General features: G+C 43.7%; 1 protein-coding gene across 2 annotated transcripts in view; it reads left to right on the top strand.

Moving 5' to 3' along the window:
* The window catches only part of IGFBPL1 (insulin like growth factor binding protein like 1), a 58,677-nt gene that overhangs the window by 31,634 nt on the left and 9,419 nt on the right, over positions 1-17,624 (top strand). The window contains exons 2-5 of one of the 2 annotated variants that reach the window (XR_006388266.1): positions 1,055-1,164; positions 6,370-6,486; positions 6,608-6,767; positions 8,442-8,529. Coding sequence is in view for 1 of the 2 variants with exons in the window: in XM_044286169.1 (XP_044142104.1) it covers positions 1,055-1,164; positions 6,370-6,486; positions 6,608-6,763 (383 nt within the window). In the remaining variant the exon portion in view is untranslated. Of the gene's footprint in view, positions 1-1,054; positions 1,165-6,369; positions 6,487-6,607; positions 6,768-8,441; positions 8,678-17,624 lie in introns of those variants that run through there. The other variant, XM_044286169.1, reaches the window with a different exon arrangement.

Genomic DNA, 17,624 nt, shown 5'->3' with positions numbered 1-17,624 from the left:
AGGCAGCGGGTTTGATATATGGCATTGGGGGGCTGATATATGAGGCTGGGGGGATGATATATGGCATTGGGGGGCTGATATATACCGCTGGAGGGCTGATATATGGCATTGGGGGGCTGATATGAGGTCTGATTGAGGGTCTTATTAACATTGGGGGTCTGATTCGTGGTCTGACCTGAGGTGTAATGGAAAATATTTTTTTCTTATTGTCTTATGGGCCGGTACGTCTTATAGGGTGAAAAATACGGTATATATATATATATATATATATATAAGCTGCTTACAGTATGTCCTGAATTCAGTGTTCACACATGGCTTTTCCCAGTTTTCTGCCCACGATGGCATATACAGTACTACAAATGAGCTTTCTAATTAATACCAGCTATTCTACTTAGCAAAACACAATATTCACTTCCCAATCAAATGATTTTGTATTAATAGGTAAAATAAAGATGAGTTATTTAGTTTTTTGCACTCTCCATACACTGCTGTAGAGTTGTATACAGTTCAAAATATAGAGGAATATTAGATCCTAAAATATTACAAAAACATATTACTTCCACTGCTTGAAAAACATGAATGCCAAATGGCAGCTGGCAACAAGTGTTGCACAGTGATCTCCCTTTTTATCACTCCTCTGCCGTTGTTGCCAACAGAGGCGTCTGCATTCACATCCGCATCACAGGGCCCCCAATTACAGCTCCCATCAAAAATACTGAAACAATAGGACAAATTCATATGACCAGAACACAACGGACCCCATTATAATCAATGGGATCGGTTGAAACGCCAAATGTTCACCATGTGACAAATCTTGTATTTCCGTTGTTCTGCTCCTACAGTGGAGATGAAGAATGAAAATACAGTTGCTGATGTTAATGTGGCCTAAGAGTATTATTAAATGAGCCTGTTTCACGTTTTTCCTAAAATCTTTGGAATTCCAGTCTCCTGGTGTCATATAAATATACTGTATCCTTACCTTCTAATGTGTAGATGTGTAAATAAGATTAGAGTTCAGTATGGGTGCAATCATTTTCTTTCTTTTTCCCTTTAGCTCCTGTGATTACTGTGGCACCTAAAAAGATTCACAATGTGACTGGAGCCCAGGTTTATCTATCTTGTGAGGTAAAGGCAATTCCAACTCCAAGCATCTCCTGGAGAAAGGTAAAAAACTCGATTTTGGACCACAGTGCTTGGTGATGAAGTGTGACCACTTGTTATAATTTAAAGATGTAATTAATCAATGTAAAATATTTAATTTTAGAAAATGTACATTTCTTATTTCACATTAATCCCAAATTACAACCTGTATAATTGTCCAGAGCTGCATTAATAGTTCTGCAGGCTTCAGAGCTGAAATCTCCCAGTATTTCTTACTGGGAAGTGCAGGATTTATATCAGTTACTGTATAGTAGAGATGAGCGAATCGAAGTTGACGAAGTGGAATTCGATCCAAATTTCAGGAAAAATTCAATTCGCATCGAATCCGAATTGCCCCACGCTTCATGGTAACAAATCGCATTTTTTCCTAAAATGGCTGCTGCACATGTTAGGACATGGAGCAAAGAACTCTGGGAACGAGGGATCACCCATAATGCCATGAATACAACCAATCAGCAGCCAGCCAGCCCCTGTGATGTCACAGCCCTATAAATAGCCTCAGCCATCTCGGATTCAGCCATTTTCCAGTGTACTTAGTGCAGGGAGAGAAGTCAGCAGGCACTAGGGACAGTGCTAGGAAAGACTTGAAAACTTTTATTTTGCTGAATAGAAGTTCAGGAAAAGAGCATTTGGGAAAGGATAGGGAGGAATCATTACACAGTATTGAAGCAGAACAGGGTCCAGTAGGGGAGTGTACAGCCTGGGTAATAGGAGCAATCCTATTATTACACCTTGCTGCACTGACTGGGGCTCCAAATTGCCATTATACTGCTGCTTTCAGGTTTGCAATAGATGATACCTCTTTAAAGGGCTTCTGTCACCCCCCTAAAGTCATTTTTCATTTTTGGGCGACTTAAAATCCTTATACTGCGATTTATCAATATATAGTGTTCATACCCTTTTTCGTTCAGTAGTTTCTTCAAAAACCGCACTTTTATAATATGTAAATTACAGCAGCCGCATCCTCCTTTCAAATAAACGCCCCCTCCTCCTGTTGATTGACAGGGCCAGCAAGCGCTCTCGTCTTCTGGCTAGCCCTGTCTGCCTTCTAAATCTCGCACCTGTGCCGCACCGGTCTTCAGTCGGCGCAGGCGCGCAGAGAGGAGGACGCTCGCTCGGCCGCTCCTTCCTCAGTGCGCCTGCGCCGGGTGTAGATGTGACGTCTTCGGCGCAGGCGCCCTGAGGAAGGAGCGGCCGAGCGAGCGTCCTCCTCTCAGTGCTACTGAACGAAAAAGGGTATGGGCACTATATATTGATAAATCGCAGTATAAAGATTTTATGTCGTCCAAAAATGAAAAATGACTTTAGGGGGTGACAGAAGCCCTTTAATTCCAGTAAACCTTTCTTGTTATTGGGGTGCAAGTTCTCTGTGATACAGCCATTAACAGGGTGTTTTACTAGGAAATATTTCTACATTTTATTTGACATTGTGCGGTGCAGTTATATGTTCTAAAGCCTTTTTTGGAGTGTATTAGTGGGGGGAAAAAAGGCTTATTAGCCGTTGTGTGATGAAGTGAGAAAATTACAGCTCTTTTTGTCATGTATTTGTGGCAAAAAATATATTATTTGCCATTGAGTGGTGCAGTTATATATTCTAAAGCCTTTTTTGGCATGTATTAGTGGCAAAAAAAAGTATTATTTGCCTTTTTTGGGTGTATTAATTTCCTTTTTATTTATTTGATCTAACAGTATGTCAGACAGAGAAGTGACAGGCCCTGCACAGGGGAGGGGCAGAGGCCTAAATGTTTATGGAGCAGGCACAGGTCGCAGCATAGTAAGGGGGCCTGGCAGCAGGGGTCACTTCGAGAGGCTTGAGCTCCTGGTGTCATCTAGCGGTCAAGTCTTGACCAGCAAGCCAGCGGTTCTTGGATGGTTGACTCGGTCATCCACTTCCATCCAAGTAACATCACACATGCCCAGCCAAGAGTCGGTGGGTTCGTCAGACACAACCCTTAGTTGGCATGGCCCGGGAGCAGGCCCTGTGCCCTCACCTGTCCTCAACCTGCCTGATGTCCAGCCAAGATGTGGAGGAGACTTCTTCTGCTTCCGCTGGTAGGCGGGCAAGTAGTGATGAGGAGAGTGGCGTGGGAGCTGGTGTTGCGAGTGGTCAGGCTCCTGGCTCAGAGACTGTTGAGGAGAACATCAGTGACATGCTGTGGACTTTTCAAGCTGTTCCCACCCTCCCCACCCCATGACTGGGCTACTATTTTGCCTTTTTGGCCTGGTTGACATCATCATTTATTTGAATCTTCTTCTGATCTGTTCTGATACAACAGGTTCTGTAGACATCTATATGGAATCAGCTGACGACGGTGTAAAAGGAGTGCGGTCTTTCATGCTATAGTAGAATCTTGGGCCACTGCACAGTTATTTATACCTGGCGCTAACATTGACCTGTAAGGCTGAGTTCGCAGTTGTTATTTGGTCAATTTTGGACCCGTAACTGCCCAAATAAGTGAAGTGTGCAGTGATTTAAAGAGCGACGCCTGTCATGTGCATGTCATACTGACTTATTATTATTTCACTACCACAGCAGACTCCCTATGCGTGTCCCGGAAATTGGATTTCCAATGAACATCTGATGACCAATTGAAAGGGCATACTTATCAAAGTCCCTGAGAACCTCTTTCAACACATATCACCCACCTGAAAATGTCACTTTTGAACTTATGTCTGCAATATAGTTGGGGCACAACTCGCGTGACTTAAAGAGATTGTCCAATCTCAACCTTTCATGGCTGAGATGTGATAAACTCACAGTAAGCGCCGGTCTGGAAAGTAATTGAAACAGGTGACCAGCCTGCACTCTGGTCTATCTATAACAACCATAGCAGTAAGGCTACTTTCACACTAGCAGCACGGACCTCCAGCAGGCTGTTCCATCGGGTGAACAGCCTGTTGGGTCCGTCCCTCCGCTAGTGAACGTGTGCCCCCGGACCGGACTATAATGGGGGCGGAGTTCCGGTGGAGGCACGGCAGCGCACGGTGAGAGGCTGCCGGAATAAAACTACGACATGTCCAACATTTATTCCGGCAGCCTCTCGTCGTGGCTCCGCCGGAACTCCATCCCTCCCCCATTATAGTCAATGGCGGCACACAGTCACTAGGGGCAGGACGGATTAAACAGGCTGTTCACCCAACGGAACAGCCTGCCGGAGGTCCGTGCCGTGAAAGTAGCCTAAAAGGGAGCTGCTCAAACATTGTAGCTGGAGAAATTTCGGAATCCATTTCAAATGGCCGTATATCCAGTTTTATAACGGGTAACACTGCAAAGAACAAAATTGCAGCTGTAGCTCAATTTTAGCCTAAAAGAGCCAAATTAGCCCACTCCAGCCACACAGCCCAAAAAACATTGGGACAAAACAGTATTGTCCTTTCTTTCCTGTCTGAACAATGTTTGGGAAAATTAGTGGGTCGATGGGCAGGGGTTAAACTTTGAAATTTCCATTAATTCGCACAGTATCAATATCCTATGCCTCTAGAACATTTTATAGTATACCTACATATTTTTGTCATTAAATTAAATCTGTCAGCAGTTTTAACCATGCTAAACTGCTGACAGCACTACGTAGGGATTAGTTATAACAGTACAAACATACCTTTTGTGAAGTATTTATTATCAGTACTGAGTACTTTTTTCTGTCAGATTCTGCTCCTTAAAAGGGTTCTCCAGGAATTAAGAATATAAAATTACTGAAAATACCTAAATCTAACTTTATTATACGCATATTTCAAAATACCTTTCATTATTTAAAATGGCTTGTTTTGTCTAGGGAGCAATCATCAGGGAAATAAAATGGCTGCTGTCCTATTAGTGCACACAGAACCTGTCCTAATCACAGAGCATGACGAGATACATCAGAACACTGAGGTAAAGAGCTGCCTCAGCCCCCTCCCTGCTCTACCCAGGTATTATAATCCTGAATACAGCTAATAAGATCTTCAGCTGAATCTCTGTAGGATTGGGGGTCATGAGAAGACATGAAGTACAGAGAGGAGGGAGGGGGTGTGGTAATGAGCCGCAGCACTTGTATGCAGTCTCCATTACCACAGCCACACATCATCACAGTCTGTCCTGTCTCTCCTCTGTGTACTTCATGTCTCCTCATAAACTCCATTCCTACAAAGATTCAGATTAAACCGTATTCAGAATAATAATCTCTGACAAGTACAGCAGAGAGGAGGATGAGGCAGCACTCTAGCTCAGTGTTGTAAAGTAACTTGTCCTCCCGTGAGATTAGGACAGGTTTTGTGTATACTAATAGGACAGTGGCTATTATAACTAATGAAAGGTATTTGGGAATCTGCCCTAAGTGACAGATGTAGTGGTCTCCAGGTTGGATTCTATCGCTGTCACAGAGCAGAGATCGCAGGCTGTGTAGTAGCTCAATACAGAAAGTTTACAGAAACTTTACAGTGAAGCCTTGCCTCCTAGGAATTTGCAGGAGCAGAACCTGGAAGAATAGAATTTTATATTCACACAATTCCTGACAATAGAAGCTCAATGAAAGGTATATTTTTCCTGCTCTCCCTGCCCTCTATCTAGTGCAGTCAGCAGTTTAGCAAGGCCAAACCTGTTCCCTTTAAGAAACCCTTGATTGTATCACAAAAAAATGTATTTTACTGTAAACTGCTACAGTTTTCTGGTGCGGAATTCATGCAGAAAATCTGCAGATTAGGCCCGTCATCACGTCTGGCATTTAATGGAGGTTAGATGGCACCTCAATGCAGGGATGTGGATGTCAGGAGATGGTTCCCAAGCCAAAAAAAAAATCATGTCTGGCAATTACAGTGCAGAGGGCATGGCAGAGAGCTGAGCCTCTAGATGTTACAGCATTGCCCCTGTTTCTCCTAAAGGCTCATTTGCATATATTAAAATTTCATGCGGGCACATATGAACATGGGACCAACTCAGATGCCTTCAGCTGCCAAGCGCACATGTAACAGGTCAGCCAGTTTCATAGGTACAAGTCTGCTGACAGATGCTCTTTAAAGTGGTGGATGATATATGATATCTGTCTGTCCATTTCTCGTCATTTGGCAATCTTTCCATTCTCATCCATACACATGCAAGTTTGGATAGACCAAGTATACATGCTTTTTTTTTAAAGGGCAAGGGATAAGGTGTTTCCCTATTACCCTATGAAATGTATGATCTATATCATTCAGTGTGTACAGGCCTTTGTTACATATTTATTATTTTTGTAGGTTACGGAGTCTCCAAAGGGAATAAGGCTGTTTGAAGAGCTTCCTGGAGACAGAGTCAATGTTGCTGTTCAAGTTCGTGGTGGACCCTCTCGTCATGAAAGCTCTAGCTGGGTTATGGTGAGTTCACACAATTTGATATATAAAGAGAAACATGGTCAATGCCACAGTAGTAATTATGTGATTAATATTCTGTGATAATGTATGTCATTTGAAAAAAAAAATCTGGCATTTTCTTTAGATAAAGCCATTGACAAAAGAAGATGAAGGAAATTACCAGTGCCATGCAACTAATATGGTTGGCGATGCCTTTGCTGAAGGGTCAATCAAAGTTTCAGAACATAGCATACGCAGGATGAAGAAGAACCATCATTCTAGCTCTGAGGTCATTGTTTAATCAGGTATTTGGAAAATTCTAAATACATTGTCAAAAATTCTTAAAATGAATGTCTAACAGATCATTTTATGATTCCCTTTAACACCAATATCTAACTTCCTTCTAAACCACAGACAAAGAGGTCCAAGTAGCTTGTGCAATGAAGAGTTACTTTTACTATTTCTGTATGTCCATAAAGTACTTGGAGTTATTAACGCTGTCACCATAAATTTTATTATCTCATTAACAAAATATTTTCTCTCTGTGGCAAAATATATTTTACCTTGGAGAGCTGCACTTTTGTCAGAGAAGGAAGCTGAAGTTTTTTGGTGGAGTGAGGCTTTAAAGCTGACCTATCAGGTTAAAAGCAATGTAAGCCCTGATATGACTCCTATGAGTGACAATGAGAGTCCTGATTACCCAGCCCACACAGGATGAGTAACAGCTCTCCTTATTTCATTGCCTGTACAATCATTGGCTGTCCTTCATCCTTTGTGGACGGGGTAATCAGGACTCTTTACAATCTCTCCTAAGAGTCCTGTCAGGATTCACTATGCTTTTAAATCTTGTTCCAAATAATATAATCCTATATATCACAGGGCTCAGCTTCTCTCTATTATATCCTGTTCTCAGATGGAGGTGCATAAAACGCAAGACAGGTTCCATTTAATAGTGATTCTGTCATTTGAATATAACTAATTAGTAATTCTTCTTGCAGTAACTGAAGGGCAATACTGAGTCAGTTAACTGACCCCTTCCCGACCTCCACTGTAAATATACAGGGAAAGTCGGGTCTTTAAAGATGGTACCCACTCAGAATCTGCACGGTCACTATAGCCGCCAGGTGCCTGCTGTTTTAGACAGCAAACACCTGGATACATTGTCTGTGATCGGCGATAATGTTGATTATGGACTTTTATCCCCTCAGACGCCATGGTCAATTGCAACTATGGCATCTGAGAGGTGTTTCCTTGGGAACGTTGCACTCTCGGGCCCAAACAGCTTCACCGGGCCAAGCTTTAAGGAGTTGTTCGGTTAGTATGGCAGCCTTAGGCCTTTGGAAGGCTCTGAGGCCAGCCACAGCAATGTACCTATGGACTCCTGCCTGTACCAGGGCTCCAAAGGAACACCGTGAATCTCCCATAGGCTGCAATCTTAAGTCATTGCAGTCTATGGGACAAGTGATCAAATGATCACATGTTAAAGTCCCCTAGGTGGACTTTTACAGTAACATAAGCCACCTGACAGAACTGCTTTTTTTTTGCCTGGTGGCCAATGATAAGTAAATTTGCTTAGACAAAATCTGTAGCTGCATGTATTTAGCGTACCTCATTTGTCTATCACTTTAACTATACATTTTTTTTTACACTGCATCTGCAGATTATGTCCAAGGCTTTCTGTCAGGAGGATTCTGAGGTATCCATCACCCATAATGCCTCTGTATAGAGTAGTGCAGTGTTTGCTGCACTATTCCATACAGTAGAAAAAATGTAAACCCTGAAGGATTCTGTCAAATGAAGGCTAAAAGAATACTCTTTTTACCTTACCCTCTTCCGATAATGAAAGGCTTACGGGAACATTTAAGATATTTTATGCGCCTGGTACAGTCTGAAAAGAAGCTTAGACGTGTTTTAATATTCTGATCCAATAAATATTTTGGGGACGTCTCTAATCTTAGTTTTTTTTTTTTTTTCTACAGGCTTGAAGAGCATTTCTACAACATTTTAATGGCTTCATTATGTATAAGACATGTAGAAATAGTTTTATATTGTTGTCCTGATGTTTTTGTACAATCTTTTAAATAGAAAAATGAGTTTAATAAAATTTCATTACTAAAAACCATTGGTGTAAAGAGGACAAAATAGTGGATGAAATAAAAAACTAGTGTTGGGCGCGAATATTCTAATCGCGAATGTTAATCGCGAATATCTGCACTTTGAGAATTCACGAATATTTACAATATAGTAATATATATTTAGAATTTTGAATAGTCTAGAATTTTTTTTTTCATCAGTAACCTCCCTTCTTGCTTGTGGGCCAATGAGAAGGCGGCAATGTCTTTGTCTGAGCTTAGCAACATCCCTAGCAACCAATGGGAAAGTTGCCTACCCCTTACTATATAAGAAACTCCCCAGCAGCCATTTTCTGCAGTTTTTTAAAGTTCTGAGAGAGACAGCAGTGTCGTTGCTGTGCTCTGTGCTTTCCACACTACAGTAGATATATAGTTAGATAGCTTATATATATATAATACAGATAGTCAGTGTAGGTTATATCCTGATATAGTGTAGCTGTTGCAGTGCAGTCCATACATACATGCAGACCTGCTATAATGTGATGTTTCACGTATTGTGCCAAAACATTCGCATCATTAGTGCCGATTAGAGCAATCGCGAATATATTGGAGCACTCTAACTGCATATAAAGCCATTTTTAATTTTCTGCCGTGCCAACCATTTTCTCCAGTCTCAGGAAACTTCTAGCAGCTTTGAAAATGTAGCAAAAGTGACCCACTCCTGTATTTCGCGCCCATTACGCGAATATTACATTGCCGATTTTTTGCAATCAAGTAAATAATCTCGAATTCGTGAATTCACGAATATATGACGAATATTCGCCCAAATATTCATGAAATATCGCAAATTTGAATCTAGCCCCTACCGCTCATCACTTATATCAACACATTGCAGAATTTTCTGTGTCTGAAAATGTCATTCCATATTTCAGATCTGTTTCTGCACCTTGTGCATGGCTTTCTACAGCCCTCTTCAGATGAATGTGGCAGTCACACAAATTTCTGCAAATCTTGCACCTGTGAATATACCCTTACGCCACAAGATTAAGCAAAACTAACAAAGAGCACTCGACTCTGTTCACTCCACGTTTTTGGCATACAGTAAACTGGCTTCTATTGTGCAGATAAATGTCTAAAGCATATCATTCAATGTACACTATATAGAGAAAAGTATTGGAGCGCCAATCTTAATGTGTTTCATACAGTCCCATTGTCACAGGTGTATAAATTCCAACCTCTCGCCATGCAGTCTGCCTTTACCAACAAACCATAAAGTTACAAAGTTGGGTCCCACACTGCCCTGAAGAGTTCCAAACCTCCTCCTTGACCGCAGCACAAAAACTGCTTTATGGCCGTGCTGCTGCATGCAAGCCTTACATCACCAAGAACCATGCCAAGCGTCAGATGGAGAGGTGTAAAGCATGCTGCTACTGGACTCTGGAGCAGTGGAAACATGTTCTATGGAGAGATATATATCCCACTTTTCTATTTGGCAGTCTGATGTTTGGGGAATGCAAGGAAAATGTTACCTGCTTGATTGTGTGACAACTTTAAAGTTTGGTGGAGTAAGGATCACTTGGGCACTATGGATTTATTTTCAGGGGTTGGCTTAGGCCCCTTAGTTCCTGTGAAGGTAAAACTTAATGCTTTAGCATACCAAGACATTTTGGACAACTGTATGCCTCCAACTTTGTGGGAACAGTTTGAGGAAGGCACTTTTCAGTTCAATCATGATTATGCCCCAGTGCACAAAGCAAGGTCCATAAAGGCATGATTGGGTGAGTTTGGTGTGGAAGGACTTGACTGACCTTCACCTGCTCAAAGCCCTGACCTCAACCTTATTGAACACCTGTAAACTAGAACATAGATTGCACCCCAGGTCCTCTCATCCAAAATCAGTATCTGGTCTCACATTGTTCTTCTGGATGAATGGGCAAAAAAATCCTCCAAAATCTTGAGAGTCTTCCCAGAATAGCGGAACCTGTTTTAGCTGAAAATGGGGGATAAAGCCAATATTAATGCCTATGCATTTAGAATGGGATGTAAGGTGTAATATAGTTGTCCCAATACCTTTGTCCATATAGTCTAAAGGCTGATGCACTTCCAGACCAGAGATTTTTTTATAACTTTTTATTTCTGATAGTAAGCAGGTTATAACTCAAGAATATAGAAGCATAGGCTAACCTAGAACGGAAAAACATGTTTCCTTTGTTTATTCAGAGACTCTAGACATGAATAAAATATCTAGGTTTCTGTTGGATAGTTGACATTTCTGTGTTGCTAGGTGATGTATCTTCAAGTCGTTATATGCTTTTACTTTGCACAATATATACAGAATGTAAGGTATTTTAGCATTTTCACAGTTGGCCCAACTATGAAAAACATTTCTTGTTTATGTTCTTCATGTAGACTACAATAACTACTTTTACATTTGTGTTATTTTTTGCTATATATTATGGCAGTGCTTTTCATAGCGACATGCAGTATTTTGAGCACTAGAGGACTATAAGAACTGATGTGATGTTCCAGATGAGATGAGTGACGACGTAACTACAAGTTACTGGGCTCCACAGCACATTTTTGAATGGGGTCCCCACAACAACCTCTTCGCAAACTCCTCCTCCCATGCAAACCCCACACCTGTGGCTAGTCAGAAGAGGCCCAGCAGCCACTCTGTTCCATTTCTACACGTACAGTATATACTGTGTCATGACACTGTATATACTGTCACTGTATATGATGTCATTGTATAACACTGTGGAGGGGACACTGACAATAAAATCTTTTAGTCCTCCTCCAGGGTGGTCCCCTTCTGAGTTCGGCCCCAATGCAGCTGCTTCCCCTGCTTCCCCTATAGCTACTCCCCTGTAGGAGATGATTGACACTCTCTGTTTTTCTGGCTCTCCCCTGTTTCTCTTTTTACAACAAAGTACTGCTGTAACCTACAGTATATAAGACATATAAAGTCATTTGGAATAGATTAAAAGTATAACTCATTGTCCATTATTTATTAGCTATTGCGTGTTTCCCAGAGAAATTACCTTGCAAGGCCACTATGTTGTCAGTGTAAGCACCATGGGAAACATAGACTCCAGAGAGTATGACAATACGCTGGGGCATTTGGAAGCTGCATCTCTATATTATAATTTATAACGCACTGTTGCTACATTTACATATTATTATTTTTTAAATAACAGAAACATAAGTAAAAAGGGAAAAGGCGTTGCAAGCTTGAAGCATTACTCCCCACCTTGAGCCCCCCACTGTTTGGGGACATACTATTTTTTTCCCTGTATAAGTCACTAGTTAGATTTTGTAGGTCCTAGCAATGAAGAGGTTCCATGCGAGGAGAACCTGTAGTGTAAATTCCTTTTAGTGGAGCAGAACTGCACACTCTGCGGCTGACAAGGTGTCTCAGTTGCTGGCCCTGCTATGGTGACACTGTGGCTGATACTACATGGAAGCTCTATGGCTACTGTTATAGGGCAAGAAAAGCGTTGGGGGCACTTGCTGGCAAGTGTATGTGTAACACCCTAGAGTGGTGTTACCACTTCTGCACCTTGCTACTTACTATCTTTTATGGTCTAACCTATATGTCACCTATATATTTATTTCTAGGTCCCTCAAAATGGTGCATTCCTTATAATGTTATGTAACTGCTTATTACATGTAATGTGCCTGGTTCACCATCAGGTGGCAGCGTAAATGTCAGAGCTTTCCTTAGAGTGAATGAAACTTACCATTCCATTCTCCCCCCCTTTGGGCAGAAATGGGCGAGTCCTGCTAGCTACCAGAAGGAGGTGGGGCAGTTCTGGTTTCTTCTGGTTGAGACTCCATGTTGGAGCTGCCAAGTTATCCAGTCAGCTTGTCAGTACAGCAGAGTGAGAGAAAGATATAGCAGAGTTGAGTTTGCCTGCCAGTTTAATGCTAAAGCCTGCTGGAACCAAGACAAAGCCAGTAAAGTGTTTGAAGAAACGTTTATTCAAAGTAAAGCTGCCATTGAACTTCATCTCAAGGTCTGGACTCAAGTTATTATTTCCAATCCCTCAATTATTCCCCCTATTTATTGCTTCAGAGCCAAAGCCTGGGGTCCAGCTGTATCCAGGTAGGAGCACCGTGACACACATAAAGAGATATTTAGGCCGCACTACACGACTTGGCATTCCTACACCTGGGACACGCGATATAGAGGGCCCTAGGGGGAGGCACCCGTTGCATATGCATATACTTGTTCTCACATGTATGTATAGAGACCACATTTTTCCTGTTAACAGGTAAGTACAATATTTCTCTGTGATGATTTTGTTCATTTCAACAAATCATATTCCTTAAACCTCCACATCTTCTAAATTAAATTTAACAGTGTTTTATTCACGTGTATGGTAATTGTAGCTGCCAGGTTGTCAATTTGATAGTATGAAGTTCATGTAATTTAGAGATCTGCATACCGTAAGTATACATTTAAGAGTTTTATAACCCCGCTATAATCCTTCTGTTTTATGGCCTTATCCACACTACTGTGTCTGATTTTCTGTCCCCAAAAAATAGATGTGTGAAAAACGTGAAGGACATGGATGTGTTTTTTGAGAGGCATGCAATATTCACGAAAATGAGCAAAATGCCTATGCTAAAATCGTGTTTGACATAATGCATCTAAAGTAGGAAGAGACATTGCACATAAGCTTAGCAATTTAATCAACACAATGAATATGCTATTTAACAACCTTAATGCCTTTATTGACCAGCCATTGTTACTGGTCATATGGTCTCACATCATTCCAGTGTGACTTATTTGGGAAGTATTTGACTATTGCCATTAGAGATGAGCGAATTTCTCAAAAATTCAATTCATCTGGTTCGCCGAATTTCCCACAGTTTTCCTTTTCCGATACGAGTAAAAAAACAGCAATTTCCTGGCTGCAGAGAGCCTTTATAGTGGTGTAGAACACTGTACCTTGCAGTAACACGCATTGGGAGTCTGCTGTGGTAGTGAAACAATACTGTGAGTCAGAATGACACGTAGATGACCAAAACTGACCAAATAACTCAAGTGTGAACTCAGTCTTACAGCTCAATGTTAGAGCCAGGTATAAAGAATGTGGAGAGGCCCAAGATCCAACTATAGCGTGAAAGAGCGCACTCCTTTTACACCAATTCACTGATTCCATATAGATTTCTACAGAACCTGTTCTATTAAACGCTTATACAAGTAGAGCCCCCTGACAGAGTAAAGCGGGTGTCAGCAGTAAGTTTGTGTTGACGTCACTGATTATTTTGCCCTTCCTCTGATTCATCAGAACAATAACCCCCAAAAAACTGATTCTGTCTGTCGAGCATCCACCTTCACTCGGTCAGCATTTGGTCAGTAATCCATCAGTATTGCTAAAGCCAAAAAAAAACAGGAGTGGATCCAAAACAGAGATGACACGTGAATGTAATATTTGCATGTCTTCTGTGTTTTGTACCCACTCCCGCTTTTGGCTACCAAATCATAAACCAATTCTGATGCAAAATAGGGACCATTTCATGCAGGCCTTACAGCTGTTAGATAGGATCCGTTGTGTGTCTCATTTTTCCTTCCTTCTGACAGATCAGAAGAAGGGTCAAATAAATGATGATGTCAGCCAGGCCAAAGGCAAAATAGTGGCCCAGTCGTGAAGGGTGGGAACAGCATGAGAAGTCCAGAGAGTGGCCCTATGACATAGTGGTGAGGTGGAAGCAGCATCCGGAGGCCACAGAGTGGCCCAGTAACAGATTCTGGAGGTGACAGCAGCAGCATCAGGAGGCCACAGAGTGGCACAATGCCAGAGTGTGGAGGTGGCAACAGCATCAGGAGGAGACCACAGAGTGGCACAATGACTGTCACGGACGTTCCCACGACAGGTGGCAGGAGATCGGTGAGACTGACAACACGTGGTTTGATCTGACAGAATTTCCCTTTGGATCAAGGTGTTTCTGGTATGGCCACACCCCTTGCCTCAGGTGTTACTAATGTGGTCATTTTACCTTACTTATTTATAGTTGGTTTTCTCTCACTATGCTGTGCGGTTAATAGCCTCAGTTTCAGTTGTGGATTGCTGGTGTATTGATCTCTTCCCTCTTATTCTCGGTGTGGTGTATTCCTCCCCCACGCATGACAATGACAGTGTGAAGGTGGCACCAGCAGCATCAGGAGGCAAACAGAGTGGCACAATGACAGAGTGTGGAGGTGGCAGCATCAGGAGGCCACAGAGTGACACAATGACAGAGTGTGGAGGTTGCAGTAGCAGCATAAAGAGATCACAGAGTGTGGCAGTGGCAGCAGCAGCAGCAGTATCAGGAGGAGGCCACAGGGTGGCATAATGACAGAGTGTGTAGGTGGCAGCAGCATGATTAGGAGGCCACAGAGTGGCAAAATGACAGAGTGCGGAGGTGGCAGCAGCATCAGGATACCACAGAGTGGCAAGGTGACATAGTGTGGAGGTAGCAGCAGCATCAGGAGACCACAGAGTGACCCGGTGCCAGAGTGGGGAGGTGGGTGGCAATACCAGTACCAGCTGAAGATGGTGGGTGAAAGAAAGAGCACTTGGTATCCAATGTGTGGCATCAAGCGGGTAGCAGCATCAGAATAGTAGTTGAGGCAGGTAGCCAGAAGAAACCGTTTTGGTGTTGGTGGGGCACCATGGATTATCTAGTCTGATGCATCAGGCATTGGTGGGTGGAAATCCTGGATGATCCACGCCTGATCTTCTGATCATCTTGACAATTGTCAGTCTCTCCACATTTTGGGTGGACAGGCGAGTTCTTCTTGGGGTAACTATGGCCCTCGCCGCACTAAACACCCGCACACCAATGCCACACTACTGGCCAGACAGGACAGCTTTTCCAGGGCAAACTCTGACAGTTGCAGCCACAAATCCAGTTTGACTGCCCAGTAGTCCAGTCGATCTTCAATGTGGGGTGGCAGGGTGCTGTCCAAGTATGCCACCACCTGCTGGTTCAGGTCCTGCTCCAGGTCTAGCTGCTGCTGCTGGTGAGTAGTTTCTTCACTAGGTGGGTGAAGAAAGCTGCTCATATGCGACTCTAGACTCAAGTTGCTGCTGATGGAGCTGGAACTGCTCCTACCCCCCACCCTGCCACAGCAGCCATGGCAGATGAACGTGAGTGCAGAGGGCCCCCCTGGTCAGACCTGCAAGAGGATGGATGATGGTGCAGATAGGCAGTGACTAACTGACTACATAGGATGTCTTTATAGTAGTTCAGTTTATCATCCCTCTCAGCGGGTGTAAAAAAGGCCCCCATTTTGGACCCACCGAGGGTCCAACAAGGTGGAGAGCCAGAAGTCATCCCTCTGCGAATGGTGACAATTCGGCTGTCACTAAGCAAGCAAGTGAGTATGCATCGAACCATTTGTGCAAGTGACTCAGAGGGACTCCCTGCCTCCATCTCCACTGCATACTGCCATGGCATGTCTGGGTACTCTGCCTCATCTTCCTCATTGCTCTGTAGCTCGTCTGGCTGCTCCTGCTCCTCCTCTCCTGTTACCTGTGTATACAAACCACCCATTTCGCTACATATTGCTTGTACTCCAATGTCCTCCTCCTCCAGTTCAGCCCCCACAAGGCTCGTGTGGCCGTGAGATGGTGCCAAGTCTCCAGTGCCCTGGCCAGCCAGATGTACCAGCATCTGTTCCAGGATATGAAGCAGTGGAATCCCGTTGTTCATCCCGTAGTTCTGGCCAATGACAAATAATGTGGCCTCCTTAAAGGGCCTGAGCAAACGGCAGGTGTCTCGCATGAGCTGCCACTGGCTGACATCGAAGTTACATAGGGGAGTACTCCTGTCCGCTTGGATCATCAAGAAATCGTTTATGGCCTTTCTCTGTTCATATAGCCCAAGGATGGCCAACCTGCGGCTCTCCAGCTGTTGTAAAACTACCATTCCCACAATGAATTGCTCTAGGCTGATTGTTGTAGTCAGTCTGGGCATGCTGGGAGTTGTAATTTTGCAACAGCTGGAGAGCCGCAGGATGGACATCCCTGGTATAGTCGGTCCAACATATGGAGGGTGGAATTCCAACGGGTGGAAACGTTGCATATCAGCCTATGTTGGGGGATGCCGTTCTGCCGCTGCAGTTCAACGAGGATGTTAATTGCGGTGTACGAGTGGCTGAAGTGCATGCAAAGTTTCCTGGCCATTTTTAGGATGTCTTGCAGATGGGTGGAAGACTTCAGGAACCACTTGACAACAAGATTGAACACGTGTGCCATGCAGGGCGCATGGCTCAGCCTTCCTTGACGCCGACACCATGTTATTCCCATTGTCAGTCACCATGGTTCCGATTTTGAGTTGTCGCGGAGAAAGCCAGGATTCGATTTCTTGATGAAGGACACGGAGCAGTTCCTCCCCTGTGTGACACCGTTCGCCCAGGCAAATGTGTACTGCACATGTGGTATGCTGTAGGGGCACTGTAAATTGTCCCTGCAGTGGAGGCTGAGGACACAGTGGAGGAGGCAGAGGCGGACATTGTCGCAGGACCAACGGCGTGACAACGTGGAGGTGGAAGCGGCGTTGCCTGGCCAAGTTGCTGGTGTGGCTGAGCAGGAACCACATTCACCCAGTGGGCCGTAAAGGACATGCATTGTCCCTGACCGTGGTTACAGCTCCACACGTCGGTGCTGCCGTGCACTTTGGCAGACACCAACAGGCTTAAGGACTGGCCCACCTTCTGTTCTACATACGTGTGCAGAGCTGGTACTGCCTTTTTGGCAAAGAAATGATGGCTTGGGACTCTCCACCTCGACTCAGCACAAGCCATCAGTACTCTGAAATGTGCAGAGTCCACCACTTGGAAAGGGAGTTACTGCAGCACCAGCAACTTGGCCAAGAGCACATTCAGCTTCTGCGCCGTTGCATGAGTGCACACATACTGTTGTCTCTTGGCAATCGCTTCGGTGATCAATTGCTGACGGAATGACTTTCGAGGAGTAGGAGGAGGAGCAGGATCATCAGGACCAACAAATGATGGGAAGGACAGACAGTTTCCTTTGGCTGAGGTGTTGTAGCCTTGACTGCCTGAAATCGGGTGCGTACCACTGGTTGCTGCAGCAG

The sequence above is a fragment of the Bufo gargarizans genome, chromosome 1 (assembly GCF_014858855.1).
Source record: "Bufo gargarizans isolate SCDJY-AF-19 chromosome 1, ASM1485885v1, whole genome shotgun sequence".
In the NCBI taxonomy this organism is placed as follows: Eukaryota; Metazoa; Chordata; class Amphibia; order Anura; family Bufonidae; genus Bufo; species Bufo gargarizans.
This window is presented reverse-complemented; position numbering and strand designations above follow the sequence as displayed.